General features: G+C 32.5%; 1 protein-coding gene across 1 annotated transcript in view; it reads left to right on the plus strand.

Moving 5' to 3' along the window:
• LOC143250649 (uncharacterized) overlaps positions 1-18897 on the plus strand; it is a 92877-nt gene that overhangs the window by 59628 nt on the left and 14352 nt on the right. The window contains exon 2 of the mRNA XM_076501513.1: positions 928-1177. Within this exon, the coding sequence (XP_076357628.1) occupies positions 928-1177 (250 nt within the window). The remainder of the gene's footprint in view (positions 1-927; positions 1178-18897) is intronic.

Consider the following 18897-nt stretch of genomic DNA (forward strand, 5'->3'; position numbering starts at 1 on the left):
ACCATGATAACCTTGGCTAATTATTTAATATTATTATACTGGCTAATTATATTAAACTGATTTGAAACAGTTAGTAAATAAACTATAAGTTAGGGTTATAGCACTGATTTTAATATTTTTAGTAACATTTTAAGAAAGAAGCAACGCGCTGAATGAAAAGAATAGTCATTTTGTCAGTCCTATACTTGCTTGCTACAGTCTTTATAGAATAAATTATCCATTCTTTCCCAGGTAGCAGTATTGTTTCATACATTTCATTTAACGACTACAGTTTGGATTGCGTGAAATGTGAAGTTAAGAGAGCGCATACAAAAAGTTCTATCGATACATTCATTCTACGATATATTGTTAGTTCTCCACGTTAGACAGACTCTTTTATATGCAAATATGAATTTGGCAGATTGGATGAACACTTCTTTGTAGTTTCACCTTGTAGAATAATATCGAAGGGTCTTATATATATATATATACACACACACAGTACTTGTTTATTCTAATCTACCATTTTAAGTGAAATCTCTTTGTGTAGAGTATACCTACAATGATAGATTTGGCTTATTATAATTATTTCGTAGTGTACACAAAAAATTTCTCTTTCGGTAAAATATGTAAGAAAATTAAGTCTACTTTTTTAAACTGCCTATTGTAAATTAAAAGTGTTATGACACAAAACATTATTTTATAACCTGTGGATTCAACAGTCACTCGTATGATTTCTAAGAGTTTAATTGTAATAAACTGTCCTATATGTATATATATATGTGTGCGTATTTAAAATGCTCCGTTTTTTAATATGAATGTTAATATTTTTATAATCCTAAAGACTGATAACATCACCCATTGTTTACGAAAACTAATAATATGGCTGTTATAAATTGCAGTTTTACTTGAATAAATGTTTGCTTCTAATAATATTTCTACCACTAGGACTACGCCGAGACCACAATGAATGAGCTCCTAGGGTGGTACGGATATGAGAAACTGAACAGTAGAGATAAACAGGGGCTTAATCTTCAACATTTTACAGCTGTTGTTTCACCAAGAACGCCATCTACTCCGGGTGGCAGTGGTTCTGAAGATACCAGTCGGGATGTTTCTTTCAACCAGGTTAGAATAAGAACTGATATCTCTGGAAGTAACAACAGTGGAGCACAAGAACACAGCCCGAGAGTAGAAGGTAAAATAATTCAATGCTATTTTATATAAAGATCAGCAAATTTTCTATTTAGAGTGAAATTGAAACTTAAATATCTTCTGATGGAAAGTGGTACAATGTGACAACTCTGAGGAAAGGACATGTGCATGTACATTTATACATAATCATAACTACTAAAAGTTCCTCAGATTTCTTTTGATGGAAAGTGGTAATATGTGACAACTCTGTTGGGAACATGTTCGTGTATATTTATTCAAAATCACAAGTTCTAAGATTTCTCATATTTTTTATAGAAAATAATATTTTGTGACAACTCTCATCGTGTTCATTTATTCATAATCATAACTACTAACATTTTCTTGGACTTGTTCTGATGGAAAGTGATGTTCATGTTCATTAATTATGTATCATCTTTGTTGCAGAGGTTAGCTGCAATGAACCATCAGCATTACCAGTCTTAATCCCTTCTTGTACACTGTGAAATCTTAAGGTTCACTAGCTAATCTATATTATCATCCCAATATGTTATTTATCTTCCTTTTGGTCTCTTTCTTTCCATCTTTCCTTCTATATCTCGTTCTGCCTGTTTATATACCTTTGATATACACCAACAGGGTGTTAATAATTTCTTTTTAATATTTAATTTCTTAAAATATTTTCATTTATTTTTCCTGTTTGTTCACGATATTTTATCAGGTTTTTCGAAATATTCGCACTTCAAACGCATCCAGCTATTTCTTAATACGTTTATTAATTGTCCTAGATATGTAGTATCTAATTATTCTTATTATTAGTTGAACATTTATTTTTTGGCATCATAATTTGTTTAGTACTATTAATTTGTTTAATACAATTAATTTCTTTAGTACAATCAATTTGTCTAGTACAATTAATTTGTTTAGTACTATTACTTGGTTTATTACAATTAATTTGTTTAGTACTATTAATTTCTTTAGTACAATTAATTTTTTTGGCATCATAATTTGTTTAGTACTATTAATTTGTTTAATACAATTAATTTCTTTAGTACAATCAATTTGTCTAGTACAATTAATTTGTTTAGTACTATTACTTTGTTTATTACAATTAATTTGTTTAGTACTATTAATTTCTTTAGTACAATTAATTTTTTTGGTACTATTAATTTGTTTAGTACTATTAATTTGTTTAGTACAATTAATTTGTTTAGTACTATTCATTTCTTTAGTACAATTAATTTGTTTAGTACTATTAATTTGTTTAGTACAATTAATTTGTTTAGTACTATTAATTTCTTTAGTACAATTAATTTTTTTAGTACTATTAATTTCTTTAGTACAATTAATTTGTTTAGGACTATTAAAGGCAGTTTTCGTAATAGCTATCTTTTTATATGCAAAAACGGCTCGTTTGGGTTGAGAAAATATTTTACATAGAAGAGCGAACAACGTTTCGACCTTCTTCGGCCATCGTCAGGTTCACAAAGAAAGAGGTAACTGACCGGAAGCTGACCACATGTTTGAAAGGGATTGTGTAACTGAGTGTCGGAATGTAGAGGGCGGTATTAGATGTTTGAATATATAATTTTATTTATTTAGAGAACAAAAACAACCAACAGAAAGACGACAACTTAGATAATTTTAGTGACATCCAACAGCCAAACTTCCCAGGTAAAATTACAAATTTATATTTTCCAGAAACACCTAAAAACAACATCTTAAACGATTTTTTCAAAGAATTTTCTCACAAAACCATCAACATAATTTCACAAAACAGAAAACTAAAAAACAACCTTACAAAAAGAGACATTAATTCCATTAAAAACCTAAAACAAGACAAAAACATAAAAATTCTAAAAGCAGATAAAGGTAACGCTATAGTCATAATGAACACTAATGAATACATCCAAAAAATGAATAACATCCTATCAGACACGAACAAATTTAAACCAATACACACAAATCCAACAAAGACACACGAGACGCAACTGAACAAATTGCTACTACAAATGAAAAAAGCCAACACAATTTCACAAACACTTTATTCCTACCTACGTAAAACCGACTCACGCACACCGCAAATATACGGCATCCCCAAACCTCATAAACCAGATTGTCCTTTACGACCAATAATGTCCACATATGAATCGTTTAATTACAATCTTGGTAAATACATAGCATGGGCATTCTCTAAATATGTAACATCAGCCAGCTCATTCATCAAAGACTTTTTTAATTTCAAGTCTAATCTAAATTAACTTAATCATAAAGCCTTAATGGCCAGTTTCGATGTTATATCCCTCTTCACAGAAGTTCCAACCACTGAAGCCTGCAAGATAGCCTTAGAACTCTATATCCGAGATCCCAACCCAACTATAGACATTCCCAGCAACCAATTAGCAACCCTCAAAGAATTCACCACGATAAAGACAAACTTCATGTTCAACAACCACAACTATATACAAACAAATGGCCTAAGCATGGGCAACCCAGTATCACCAGTTCTAGCCAATATTTTTATGACACAAGTTGAAACACAAGCAATTAACACAGCATTACATCCACCACTACACTGGTACAGATATGTAGATGACACGGTTGCAGGATTCACATCTACAGAACACATACTTAATTTTTTCAATCACATTAACTCTATACATCCCAACATTAACTTTACATGTGAACAGGAAGAAAGCAATCAAATATCATTTCTTAACCTCAAAATTACAAGAACCGACACACAATTCAAAACAGAAATCCACCGAAAAATCACCCATACTGGACTATACATTCCTTGGGACTCAGCACATGAAACAAAACAAAAATTCAAGATACTAAGAAACCAAATAAACACAGCCATAAAACTATGCTCACCAGATAAAATTAACGATGAATTAGACAAAATAAAACAATACTTCATCAACATCAATAAGTTTCCTCCACAAATCGTAGAAAACATTATACGCACACCCCTAGACAGAAAGCAAAATCAACCAACTAAAGTAAATATATCTCACGAATCAAAAAATCACGAAACCATATACTGCTGTATACCATATATTCCTGACATCAGCAAACAAATAACCAACATTTGGCAAAAACTAGTAACAAAATATGACATTCCAGTTAATACCAAATTTATTCAAAAACCAGGCACAAAACTGAGGTCTATACTATGTAAAAACTACAATGACAAACACTACACTAACATTATTTATAAAATACAATGTGATAACTGCCACGACGTCTATATTGGAGAAACAAGTAGAAAAATGGAAACCAGATTCAAAGAACATAAAAAGTCACCTTCACACGTTTTCGAACACCGCAAGTCAAATAAACACAACATAACCATAGAAAACACTCAAATACTAAATCAAGAAACAAACATAAACAAACGCAAAATTAAAGAAGCCTTACTTATACAACAACTTAAACCCAAAATAAACCAATATAAAGGAACGCCTTTATACCTATATTAATATAATAAAATAAATAAAATTATATATTCAAACATCTAATACCGCCCTCTACATTCCGACACTCAGTTACACAATCTCTTTCAAACATGTGGTCAGCTTCCGGTCAGTTACCACTTTCTTTGTGAACCTGACGATGGCCGAAGAAGGTCGAAACGTTGTTCGCTCTTCTATGTAAAATATTTTCTCAACCCAAACGAGCCGTTTTTTGCATATAAATTTCTCAACAAGTGGGTTTATCGACATCACTGATTAAAAGCTATCTTCATCTTATCACTTTCACTTTCTTACGTGATTAATTGTCCAATTTAAGTTTTTACCTTTTTTACTCATAGCCATCGCCTTTGTTTTCTTAGCGTAATATTCAATTAATATTTCTATTTCTTTTACTTTATCAATTATTTGTTGCATTTTACAAGATTCTCAGCCACTGTGCCATCTACATATCTTAAATTATTTATAATCGTGTTTATTGGTCTTTAAATTCCCTCTATTTTCTCTGAGGATCATTTCCGTATATACGTTAAAGATATTCACATTTCTGTATCACATTTTTTATTTCAATGAGTGACGATAATTTATCGTTGTATTTTACTTCTGCAATTTTTTCCAAGTATGGATAGGTAATAAATCTAATGTTCGTACCATCCAAACTGAAGATTTAAAAAGCTTCTATTAGCTTCGTTCATGTAACTTTATTGAAAACCGTTGCTACTGAATGTATTAAACTGACTGGAAGCAAAGCTGGGTCACGAATGTGTATCTTCTACAGAAGAAAAAAATATAATCTCAATATTTTAAAGAAAAAACATGAAATAAGCAAACTAAATTCTTTTATAAAGATTTCTTCTTATTTCTACCTGCACTGTACGTTGATATATATTAAATACATTCATTTGTGAGCTTGTCTGTTAGCACAAAGTTTTACCTAAATTTTCAGGTTTATCTAATACCAACCTAATGAAGAATGAAGAACACAGAGAAAAGGTGAATCTCTACACGCAGTGTTTGATTTCTTATCATTTTTCTATGTAATTTAGAACGAAAGTGTTTCAGCATCAAAAATGAGTGAATGTTACATTACAATTCTAACAACCGTTCTTATAAACTGGTCGAATCGAAGTGAATGTTACATTAAAATTCTAACAACCGTTCTTATAAACTGGTCTAATCTAAGTGAATGTTATGTTACAATTCTAATAACCGTTCTTATAAACTGGTCAAATCTAAGTGAATTTAACATTACAATTCTAACAACCGTTCTTATAAACTGGTCGAATCTAAGTGAATGTTACAATACAATTCTAACAACCGTTCTTATAAACTGGTTGAATCTAAATGAATGTTACATAAAAATTCTAACAACCGTTCTTATAAACTGGTCGAATCTATTTTTGTACAGTATCTACATTTGAGAGAAACTATTTTAGAGCAATACCGTAAAAACAACAACTGAAAAGAGTACTAACGTTCTGCAATAGTTTAATACAGAACCTATATTTTGCAACTGTAACGGTTTTGGTAATCAGTGTAACTTTTAACTTTGTAATTAGAGACTTAAATTTTTCTTTGTTTGCTATTTAATAAACTTTTACTTAACAATTTATGCTTTCGTTGATTTGTGTGTTTGTTAATAAGCATGCAACATACTATGGTCTATCTGTACTTTACCCACCGCTAGTATCTAATCCCATTTTTTAAGCGTTCTAAGCCCTCACATTTACCGTATGGCCTGGCATGGCCAGTTGAGTTAAGGCTTTCGACTCGTAAACTGAGGATCGCGGACTCGAATCCGCGTCGCACCAAACACGCTTGCCCTTTCAGCCGCGGGGGCGTTATAATATTCAGTCAATCCCACTATTCGTTTGTAAAAGAGTAGCCCAAAATTTGATGGTGGGTAGCGATGACTAGCTGTCTTCCATCTAGTCTTTCACTACAAAATTAGGGACGGCTAGCGCGAAATTCAAAAACAAATAAACACATTTGCTGCTAAGTTAAAAGGAACGTCAGTTTAAACAACAAAGATTTGAGGGTTACTGACGTTGTTGCTTATTACATGGTCTTTAATAACATAAAAGCCATATAAAAAGTTCGCACTAAACTACTATTAACAATGCAATTAACAACACTAATTTCTTCTTCCTGTAGACCCCCTCTCCCACTGCTTTTGTTTGTTGTTGTTGTTTTTGTCAACCATGTGTTGTGAAAAGCAGAAATTCATTACAATGCAATATATATATATAGACTCCACCACTAGCCTCGTCGGTTCGGATCTACGTTTTTTAAAATAACTTTAATAAGGTTGTTAGTACTTAGATGTAAAAGTCGTCATATCATAAATAACCCGAAGTAATAATACACTTAGTTAACAAAACTGCTTTACTCGTAGCATGAATTAACTATTTAGACGAAACTATTCTAGATTGTTATTCATGAGAAACTAAAAACTATTTCACTCTTATTCTACCAATTATTTATTCTGTTAATCACGAACTTGAATCTCTGTGAACAGAAATCACAACTGAGACTTTCACATGCTAGGTTAATGACTTAACAACTAGACTCTAAGATTAACATATATAGTCTAATAGAAAGACATTTTTACATCGCTCATGTTATAAGCTCTGAATATCAGAATACAGTTTTCTTCACTAATGTACTTCTTCCGTCACTTTAGTTTAAATCTAGTATAACAGTGTTTCATTTTATTACTTAAAATCCGTAGAATATCAACATTTTTCTAATATTCCTCAGTATTACGTGTTAACAGTGTAGCTTAAAATTTCGAGTGACTTTTTTTTTCTAAATAGATGACGTCTGAATAATTATTTATAAACTTATGCCATGCAACAAGGACAGATAAAGATCATCTTTTAATAAACATCTTCATAAACCTACACAAAACATTCGTAATAGCTGTAATAACGCACGATGAAGGTTTCATATTATTACGCATGATTTACGTCCTCTTGAACCCCAAGTTTGTGTTTGTTTGTTTTGTTTTTGAATTTCGCGCAAAGCTACACGAGGGCTATTTGCGCTAGCCGTCCGTAATTTAGCAGTGTCAGACTGGAGGGAAGGCAGCAAGTCATCACCACCCACCGCTAATTGTTGGGCTACTCTTTTACCCACGAATAGTGGGATTGACTGTCACATTATAACGCCCCCACGGCTGAAAGGGCGAGCATGTTTGGTGTGACGGGGATTTGAACTCGCGACCCTCAAATTACGAGTCGAACGCCTTAACCACCTGGCCATGCCGGGCCTAAACCCCAACTGTCACAGCGGATGTCTACGAACTTACAATGCTAGAAACCAGGTTTCGAGACCCTAGTGGTTAGAGCACAGATATCCCCTTTTGTAACTTTGTGCTAATTTTCAAACAAACAATACAAAGATTATCTTCTTTACTGGTAGCGTACGTAAGACACTTATTTTACTTTTAGGTAATCAACTTTTTACTGTTCAATTTACCATTTGTTTTATTCGTATGTAGTGTGTGTTATATGCGAATAAGAGTTCAGAGCTATTTGTATGCACATATATACATGTGCATAGTGGATAGCGTGTCCTTATTGTGAATTCGAGATTTCATGGTTCATAGCCTCTCCTGCGAAACGTGCCTTGCGTTTTGGAACATTATAACGAGGAGCTGTCAAAAAGATCAAATCCCACTATTAAACCAGATAAGATAAGCCCAAGAGTTGGCGGCAGGCTCTTTTGACAAGTTGCATTTCTTCTATTTTATCTGTTCAAATTAGGGATTATTATGCTGCAGATGAACCTTTTACAGCTTAGTACTAAATCCTGAAACAAACAAACATGCTTTCTAGGCATGTGGTTAAATACATTTCACCCCAAGGAAAAATGACCATCACGAAGATTTCTTAGAAATGTAACAGTAAAAAGACTTAGCAGCGTTACATTTCCATAAATATTCAGTACGTACAACTGTTTTTGACAATTCATAAGGACAACAATATTTAAGATTTTACTAATTGTAATACATATTGTATTAGCAAATTCGTAAATTTACTAACCTGCTAGTACAATATGCAAGATTTTATTTAGTAAATTTACGAATTTGCTAATACAATATGTGATATATTACTTAGTAAATATATTAACTGTTAGTAAAACATATAAGATTTTACTTAGTAAGTTTACTAATCTACTAGTAGCAGATTTAACAGAAGTAGCTTTGATAGAGAAGAGAACAGGGAGTGCTTACTATTATTATGGATTTTAGACCACCAGTCCTTTTAAGAACAGGAAGTACAGCATTTTCGAAAAGCTGTTAAAAATTTCACAATATTTACAATACCATTTTTTGTTATTATTTCCCTATTTCAATTTTTAAGGACGTGTGATACAATTAATGATTTTGTTTAAGCTTCAGTTTGGGTATTGGAAATTGAATAGTAATTTAATTTTGTATATCTTATTTTTCACTTTATGAGCAAGTATAATACATATCGGTGATTAAATAGTTTATGTCTCACTGTCCTTTCATAAAATGTTTTATCATTAGATTAATCGGTTAATATATTTAAATGTGTGTGTGTGATTTTTTTATAGCAAAGCCATATTGGGCTATCTGCTGCGGGGGCCACCGAGAGGAATCGAATCCCTGATTTTAGCGTTATAAATCCAGAGACTTACCGCTGTACTAGCGGGGGGCATATATAAATGTATAGAGAAATATTATTTTAACAAGGATTTAAAAAAATTGGAACTTTACTGCCTTTCTCTAGCTCCTCGTGGCTCGGCGATATCTCTCCAATCTTACGACACTAAAAATCGGGATTCAATACCCGTGGTTGGTAAAATACAGATGGCTCATTGTGTAGCTTTGAGGTTAACAACCACCAAACTACAGTCTCCGACTAGCTTCTCGTTATGGCAAGGAAAACGTGTGTCAGTGTTCAGCTTCTCGTTATGGCAAGAAAAGCTAATGTCTGCCTTCAGCTTCTCGTTATGGCAAGGGAAATTTGAGTCTGTGCTTGAGTTTTCTTGACGACCTTCATAATTTCTATTTATATTTCGATTACTGATTAAAAGCTGGCATTAAAGAATCTTCATTAGGAGCGAAAAGAAACGAGATTCAGGATTAGATTAAATGTTTTAATTAGTCACCTAATGTCAGTTTGTTACAATTCTTAGATATTATTTGGTTTAGTTTGCTGGTAAAGCACAAAGCTACACAATGGGCTATCTATACTCTGTCCACCACGGGTATCGAAACCCGGTTTCTAGTGATGTGAGATAGCAGACATACCGCTGTGCCACTGGGGGGGGCACTTCTGATCTATTAACTATCACTGGTGTAAATATTACAAAAGCTGTGACCACAAAGTTTAATTATTTACTCGCCTTAAAGAATTTAATAATTCTTCGGTCAATAGGGGCCAAAAATATCTGTAAAATATATATATGCTGATGTCTGAAAGGTCAGTAATGTGTCAACATTTTAGCGAATTGGTATTTTAGTTAATTATACGCAAATAAAACTAATGTTACGCTCAAGTTATTCTAGCTATTCTCGTTAAAACTGTGGTTAATATCACACATATACATAAAGTGCATTTATACGCCTTTTGTTGGTTGGGAAATGGCTTGTGTGACCATCAGTAACCATAAATTTACTGAGTACGGGCAAAAGTACCCGTGCTACGCATGGTATTAACCTTCACTTTCAGACGACTGCTCTGTTTAATAATATATTTAAATATACATTGAAAAAGTTGATAAGTTATCAACACCTATAGGTTACTGAATGGGATTAATGGCATTTCATGCGAATTTACACATAACTGAAACATTTTAAACTGACTAAACTTGGTTTTGGGACTGCGATCAGAAACTGCTTTAATACCAATGAATGTATCTGATAGATTAATGAATAAACTTTTAGTAAGCTTATTTTACATTAATTAAATTATTTTGTATTTTATTCTGCGAGTACTTCCCAAAAATTTAATGAGTATTTATTGAGTGTTTGCGATATAATAAAATAATATAGCTGAGTATAATTTTACACGTATTTTAAAACTTCAGTATTAAATTAGTTTCACTAATTTACATTTTTTCTTTTCTTCTATTTATGTGTTTTGTAGCTCAAAAACTATTCACAGTAACTCACTAACAATAGAATGTAAGCTCTTCTTCTGTGTCTTGACTGCTGGAAACTTTAGACCTTTTGCTTCATGGATAATTTTAAATAATGTAACTTCAGTTAGGATATCAGATTGAAAAATGATTTTTAATTCCCCGCTGGAAAAAATTGACCCTAAATTCATATTATATTAATACAGTATATTGAACTTCATTTGGAGTATGTATCTTAACCCAATGATTTTCGGACTGTATCTATTTATTGTTTTTAAATTTAGTTAGTTTTTGTGTATATGTATATTTTTTTCCAAATGCAAATAATATATATTTATGACGGCTCCATAAAGAATAGACACATATGAGCAACAACACTGAAAGTACATTTTAGGCCATATTTGCATAGAATACTTTCAATTATGATATAAAAACTGAACAAAATACCCGAGCATACAAAAGCAAGAAAACATGTTGTCATAAATTATACGGTATTCCGTCTCCAGGTGGGACGGTGGTAAGTTTTCTGATTTACAATGCTAAAATCAGGAGCTCGATTTTTCTCGGTGAACACAGCAGATAGCCCGATGTGGCCTTGGTATAAGAAAACACACACAATATTCTCAAACATATTACGGTTGTGCATACCTAACTAATAATAGGCTCACACCACTTGAACCTGCATTTGAAAACCATGATACACGGAAGCTCGGATCTGCCACAGGCATATATATTGGAGAGACTGGTTCATTTTAACAATGTAAAACTACGATTAAAGAAATATTAAAGGAAAAAAAATACTTTAATTTTTATAGATGTAAGTAAATCATGTTAATAATACAGCAGGATTATTCACAAAATTGGCCTCATTTATTTGATACTTCAAGTTTTTTTTTCTTCTCCTTTCATCTTGAGTCTTTTTAATTGGGAATAGGATATCCTTTTGTGTTTTTGGTTATTTAACTTGTAATATCAGATTTAACTTGACCTTCTCTGTTTACCCGGATCCCTTACTAAATGGTGTCACGACCAGGATCTAGGAGTTTTTAAGAGGGGATGAAGGTGTTTTTCTTGACACTCTTGAATCCATAACCCTGATTCATTGAGATGAGATCCCTTCTAGAACGCAGATTACAATTAATGTAATTATAAAGTAGCCATAACTGGTGGTTCCTTCCCCTTAGCGGCAGATGACACGAAACGATTTATTGTTAATGGGGAGGAGCTACCAGACAGTTGATCGTGATTTTCCAAACCCTAACCCTACATCGTCACCCCGCCCCCTCACTGTCGGGTTTCTTTTTCTCAACAGGGTAAATTTGCATGCATACTTTGAACGTTGCATAATGTTGTATATATATATATATTAACTATACCAGTTACGTAATATTTCTTTACAAATTGCTTTTATTTTATTTTTTAAACAACCGTATCTTATCCGTAAGTACAATTATTTTAATATATTTCATCTTACTGTATTTTTGCGGTGATGAATTATTTTAAAAACAGTCATTTTGCGTATACCTAAATATTAATTATGAAAGTTATATTTCAGTTTAAATTTTCACTTTGAAATCAATTTGCGTGCGTTTCACAACTATTCGAGAATCCAACAAGAAGACAAACTCATAGCATCCACTCACTTCCTTGTTAGAGATACAGTCCGCTAGAAATCGCGATTTTATGAAATATGCGTGCACATTTTCGGATTTTCTTTTACCATATTCAACACTTTAGAGTTGTTGTTGTTTTTATGCGAATGAATGAATCACTTTGTAAATATTCTTTAAAGAAATACTTTTGTTTATTCCATATGTGATATAAACGTAAAACTGGTGAAAATAACAAATCTACTTCGTAACTACCTTTATTTTTTCTTGGCATTACGAAAAACAGGATTTCGTAAAGTCCATTTTTTTTCAGTTGTTGCACAGTTGTTAGCGAGCTCCAGTTTGAATCACGTCATGTCACGTTACCACACAAAGGTACTCTAAACTTTGGGGTCGTGGTGTACGACAAGTCTATCGGTCAAGTCCCAGTATTTGATCAGACAAGAGTAGCCTAGAAGCTGGCAGTTAGTGCTGGTTGAGTAGCTTTCCTTTAGTTATCGATTTAAAATTATAAACCTTGGTGTTCGGATCGGTCAAACATTTCTAATCAATCAATCAATACTACAACTTTAGCTTTCATTTTTATTCCAGATTTGTTGGTTTGTAGATAAGCAACAGAAAGTCAAAATACTGGCTTCTCACACTGAAAAATAACTAACCGCCTTCTTAGCATAACATAAAAATGTAGAAGAATTACATTTTTATGAGTTCATGCTCAGTGATGCCGAGAAAACCCACTTGAGAAACATGTATATGTGAAAACGGCTCGTTTGGGTTGAGAAAATATTTTATGTAGAGGAGCGAACAACATTTTGACCTTCTTCGGTCATCGTCAGGTTCACAAAGAAAGAAAGAGGAAACTGACCGGAAGCTGACCACATGCTTGAAAGGGGGTTGTGTAACTGAGTGTCAGAATGTAGAGTGCGCTGTTAGATATTTGAATATATAATTTTATATTATTTATTTTATTATTATTATTTATTATATTATTTTTAATACAGGTATAGAGGTGTTCCTTTGTATTGATTTATTTTGGGCTTGAGTTGTTGTATAAGTAAGGCTTCTTTAATTTTGCGTTTGTTTATGTTTGTTTCATTATTTAGTATTTGGGTGTTTTCTATGGTTATGTTGTGTTTATTTGATTTGCAGTGTTCGAAAACGTGTGAAGGTGACTTTTTATGTTTTTTTAATCTGGTTTCCATTTGTCTACTTGTTTCTCTAATATAGAAGTCGTGACAGTTATCACATTGTATTTTATAAACAATGTTGGTGTGGTGTTTGTAGTTGTAGTTTTATGAGGTTTTGTCCATTACGACCAATAATGTCCACATATGAATCGTTTAATTACAATATTGGTAAATACATAACATGGACATTCTTCAAATATGTAACATCAGCCAGCTCATTCATCAAAGACTATTTTAATTTCAAGTCTAATCTAAATTAACTTATTCATAAAGCCTTAATGGTCAGTTTCGATGTTATATCCCTCTTTACAGAAGTTCCAACCACTGAAGCCTTCAAGATAGCCTTGGAACTCTATATCCGAGACCCTAACCTATCTATAGACTTTCCCAGCAACCAATTAGCAACCCTCATAGAATTCACCACGATGAGGACAAACTTCATGTTCAACAACCACAACTATATACAAACAAATGGCCTATGCATGGGCAAGCCAGTATCACCAGTTCTAGCCAATATTTTTATGACACAAGTTGAAACACAAGCGATTAACACAGCATTACATCCACCACTATACTAGTACAGATATGTAGATGACACGGTCGCGGTATTCAGATCTACAGAACACACACTTAATTTTTTCAATCACATTAACTCTATACATCCCAACATTAACTTCACATGTGAACAGGAAGAAAGCAATCAAATATCATTTCTTAACCTCAAGATTACAAGAACTGACACACAATTCAAAACAGAAATCCACCGAAAAATCACCCATACTGGACTTTACATTCCTTGGGACTCAGCACATGAAACAAAACAAAAATTCAAGATACTAAGAAACCAAATAAACACAGCCATAAAACTATGCTCACCAGATAAAATTAACGATGAATTAGATAAAATAAAACAATACTTCATCAACATCAATAAGTTTCCTTCAGAAACCGTAGAAAACATTATACGCACACACCTAGACAGAAAGCAAAATCAACCAACAAAAGTAAATATATCTCACGAATCAAAAAATCTCAAAACCATGTACTGCTGCATACCATATATTCCCAACATCAGCAGAAAAATAACCAACATTTGGCAAAAACTAGTAACAAAATATGACATTCCAGTTAATACCAAATTTATTCAAAAACCAGGCACAAAACTGAGGTCTATACTATGTAAAAACTACACTGACAAACACCACACGAACATTATTTATAAAATACAATGTGATAACTGCCACGACTTCTATATTGGAGAAACAAGTAGAAAAATGGAAACCAGATTCAAAGAACACAAAAAGTCACCTTCACACGTTTTCGAACACTGCAAATCAAATAAACACAACATAACCATAGAAAACACCCAAATACTAAATAAAGAAACAAACATAGACAAACGCAAAATTAAAGAAGCCTTACTTATACAACAACTTAAACCCAAAATAAACCCATACAAAGGAATACCTTTATACCTATATTAAAAATAATATAATAAATAATAGAAAATTATAAATTCAAACATCTAACACCGCCCTCTATATTCCGACACTCAGTTACACAACCCCCCTTTCAAACATGTGGTCAGCTTCCAGTAAGTTTCCTCTTTCTTTCTTTGTGAACCTGACGATGACCGAAGAAGATCGAAACGTTGTTCGCTTTTGTACGTAAAATATTTTCTCAATCCAAACGAGCTATTTTTACATATAGAGTTCATGCTCGTTTGTCACAGGTAGTTTAACGCAAAAGAATAGTAAACAGTTATAACCTTTAATATGTGAGTAGTGTAAATTTGTTTGAGTTTAGAGCAAAGCCACATTGGGCTATCTTGTTTGTCTATTACAAGGAATCAGACACCCGATTTCAGTGTTTCAAGTCCCTAAATCTTTCCGCTGTACCACTGGGAGACAGGCAGTGAAAGATCAGACCAAGATTAAACGTTTTTGGAAAGAGATACAGAGAGGCTAATTTGATATGAATTCAATACCTTGAAAGTTTAACACCAGAAAAAGCAATCTTACTAAACACGTTTATCAGTGGAGCCCAAACTTGTATTACTTTTAAAAAAACAATAAAGACACGTTTTAAAATGTTTAGCAATACCTTGTCACATCAAACTACAAGTTTTAATTTTAATTTGTATCATAACATCTGTCCTTACGTCACTGTTTTAATGCCTTAAAGACATACAGTCATTGCTGTTGTGACACATATATTAAGATAACAACGTTATAAAAAAATATCCGACTTTGTTGACCAAGTTATGTCAAATTCCTCGTTTTCACAGAAAGTTAACTGGAGTTACGAATATTCCTGAGTGGAAGGGGATATAATTATCTCTAAAATATTCAGGTTATAGAAATGTGAAACGCTACACACGAGTTCCAGTAACTTGTACTGAATAACTAATGTATATATTTATTTCTATAGCTCTGCACTTTTTTTTTTTTTAATAACATGAAGGAAAACAAATACTACTAAAACCGCAGTTTTTGTAAGATAACTTTTGACTACACATCTCCGATTTCTTTAAATCAATTTAAATTCCACGTGTTCAGCTATTAGTTCAAAAAAAAGAAAAAAACTATAAACAGATGCTTTTGTAATTATAAATACCGTGAGACTTTTGGAAATCTTTAGAGAATGAATATAAGCTCACATTTTCTCCTCTTTAGGAACTATCCATATAGTTTTCGGGCAAATCTAAACTAGAGCTATCTGTGATATACATTGAAATTTAGTAGTGTAAGACTAGAATGAAAGGCAGCTTGTCATCATTATCCATTGCCAACTCTTGGGCTACTCTTTTACCAACGTATAGTTGGATTGATTGTCGCATCATAACACCCCCCATGGCTGAAAAGGCGAGCATGTTTGGTGTGACCGGAACACGAATCCACTACCCTCAGATTAAGACTCGAGCGCCCTAACCACGTGGCTATGCAGGGCAGGACATATATTGCTTAATAGCTTAAACAAGACTTATGATTATTCAGACTTCCGATTTTATTGACCTCACAACGGTATTCATATTTAATCAGCAACAATATTTTTATTCTAATAACATTTAGTTAAATCTGTCAAAAACAAATGTTGAGGTTTAATCAAACATACTAGTGGTTCGAGAATTCTAAAATTTGTATTGGTCTATAAAAGAAGTATCTTAGTTTTCCTTGAACAGTATTTAAATACAAGTAATGAGACTCATATCTACTCTTGTTTTATAAAAAGACGGAGTGCACTCCAGAGATGAGTGTGTCGGTCTCTTAATTCTGGAGTCCAATCATGTCATTTCAATATGGCGTTTCACACTTTGTGGTCTTGCTTTATAAGAGTAAAGGTCGAATTCCACTATTCGTTTACAAAGGGTTAATAGTTAGCAGTGAGTGGTATTAGCCTGCTGTGTTCCCTTTATTGTATTAAAAACAACTAGCGCAGACTGTTGAAAACAAACAAATTTCAAAATAAATATGAATACATGTATTGTGTGTGTGCGCGTGTCTTTAATTCTGATAACGGATGCCTATTTGTTTAAATAATTAAAATGAAATTTGGTGGGTTAGGTTTAATTTGAGTTTCCCTCTGTGAACTTGTTAGAGGCACTTTTACTTTAAAATTATCAAAATAATGTGTGTCTTTCTGCTTATGTAGCAGTAACTTTGTTATGTACAAAGTTTTAAGCCTGTTTACAAACCTAAATTGTAATAAATGCATTACTAAAAGAACACAAGTATCTTAAATGTGATTTAACTGCCATGCCTATTGAGTGATGTAGATTCTGATCTCAAGTTACGGTTTATTGAATGATTTTTGTTGTCACTATCAGAAATAGTTAATATAAAGTAAATAACGAACCAACCACGATCCTATGTTTTTATTTTTAACAAAATAATGTCACCACAGAGGTGAGTTACAGCAAATGTGTTTGAGTTTATATGTTGCCGAATCGTATTTTACATCATTAAACTTTCATGAAAGAGACCTCCTGGGTAGAACAGAAGCTGCTATACTGTTGTTGAAACAAACAACACAATAAACTGGTATAGTTCATATTATACGATGTTGATAACAAAGGAAATGTTACGAAGACAGTTATATCTAATGACTGTTCGTTTCAGAGTAACATGTTAGAAATTAAACTACGTGCTAAATTTTAAAACTGTTTAATCAATTTTATCCAACCCTGTATACATATATATTGTAATAAATGTGACATGGCAGTCCTTGTAAAGTATCTCTGTGTGAGCTTGTGCATCAATTATAATTTTACGAAGAAAAATGTCATATCAGAGTTTTCTTTAACTTAGAGCCTCGAAATATTCATCTAGAAAAAAAATTGCTTACCCGTGAAAACATTAAAACTGTGTTGTAATCACGTGATTTATTGTTGTTGTTCCTTTTATATAATATATTAAAGGGGTACAAAATGTGTTGATTCCCACGTAACACTATTAAATGCCGAATAGAATCATGCCATTCAAACTTTCAGGGTCAGTTACACGTGTTGAAACTAAGCTGAAATGAATGCAATGGAATTCGATATTTATATTCGTGTGTGCAAACCTGATATATAAATAGAATGAGTCGCGATGTTTTAAACATTTCTTTCTTAAGTATATATGTATATATATATATACACACCTATGTGTCAGAATGACAACCAACAACCTATTCATCATTGTCTTGAAGTTACCTATCCATAAACCTTAGTACACCGAAGAAGTCCTACAAGCTTGTCTTTTGTTAACAACGAATACTTTTCTGGATAACACACCTTTGTAGATAAGAAATACAAGGAGATACATGTTGAAGAGGTCAGGTAAGTAATGCTTCATTGCCTAACAGGCCTGGTGCTACAGGGGCAGTACTCGTGATTAGAGGGCGCTGGCAATTATGTGGGATAGGAGTTTAAGAGTAGAACCTGTGTGTAAAAATAAACTATGAGAATGTGAAATACGAAAAAAATAATAACGCGATCTGTGACGAAATATCTGAATAAATTCAGTTATATTAAAACGTTTTATTATGTACGCAATTACTAACCATACCTTGTTAAAACTGTGAAATACATTATTTTAGCATTGCCAGTGATCAAACTTGTTTTAACAGAAGCATCAAGATCCCATTCAAAATGTATTATTTATTGTCTAGTCAATGACCATAATGTATTGTAACTACAGTTCTAAAGCTAGCTGACATCTAAATAAAAAATCCGATATTTTAGGGATCGGGTTATCACAAAGTTCAACGACGGAAAGATGGTTTAATCTAAGCACTTTAATTTTACTGAAGCTTTAGTGTATTCGCGACTCTGACAGAAACTCTATTTAATCGAAGAACCTAAGCTTAGCTAAAATATTAGTTATAATTTAATTGGAA

This window comes from Tachypleus tridentatus, chromosome 5, assembly GCF_004210375.1.
Source record: "Tachypleus tridentatus isolate NWPU-2018 chromosome 5, ASM421037v1, whole genome shotgun sequence".
Taxonomy (NCBI): Eukaryota; Metazoa; Arthropoda; class Merostomata; order Xiphosura; family Limulidae; genus Tachypleus; species Tachypleus tridentatus.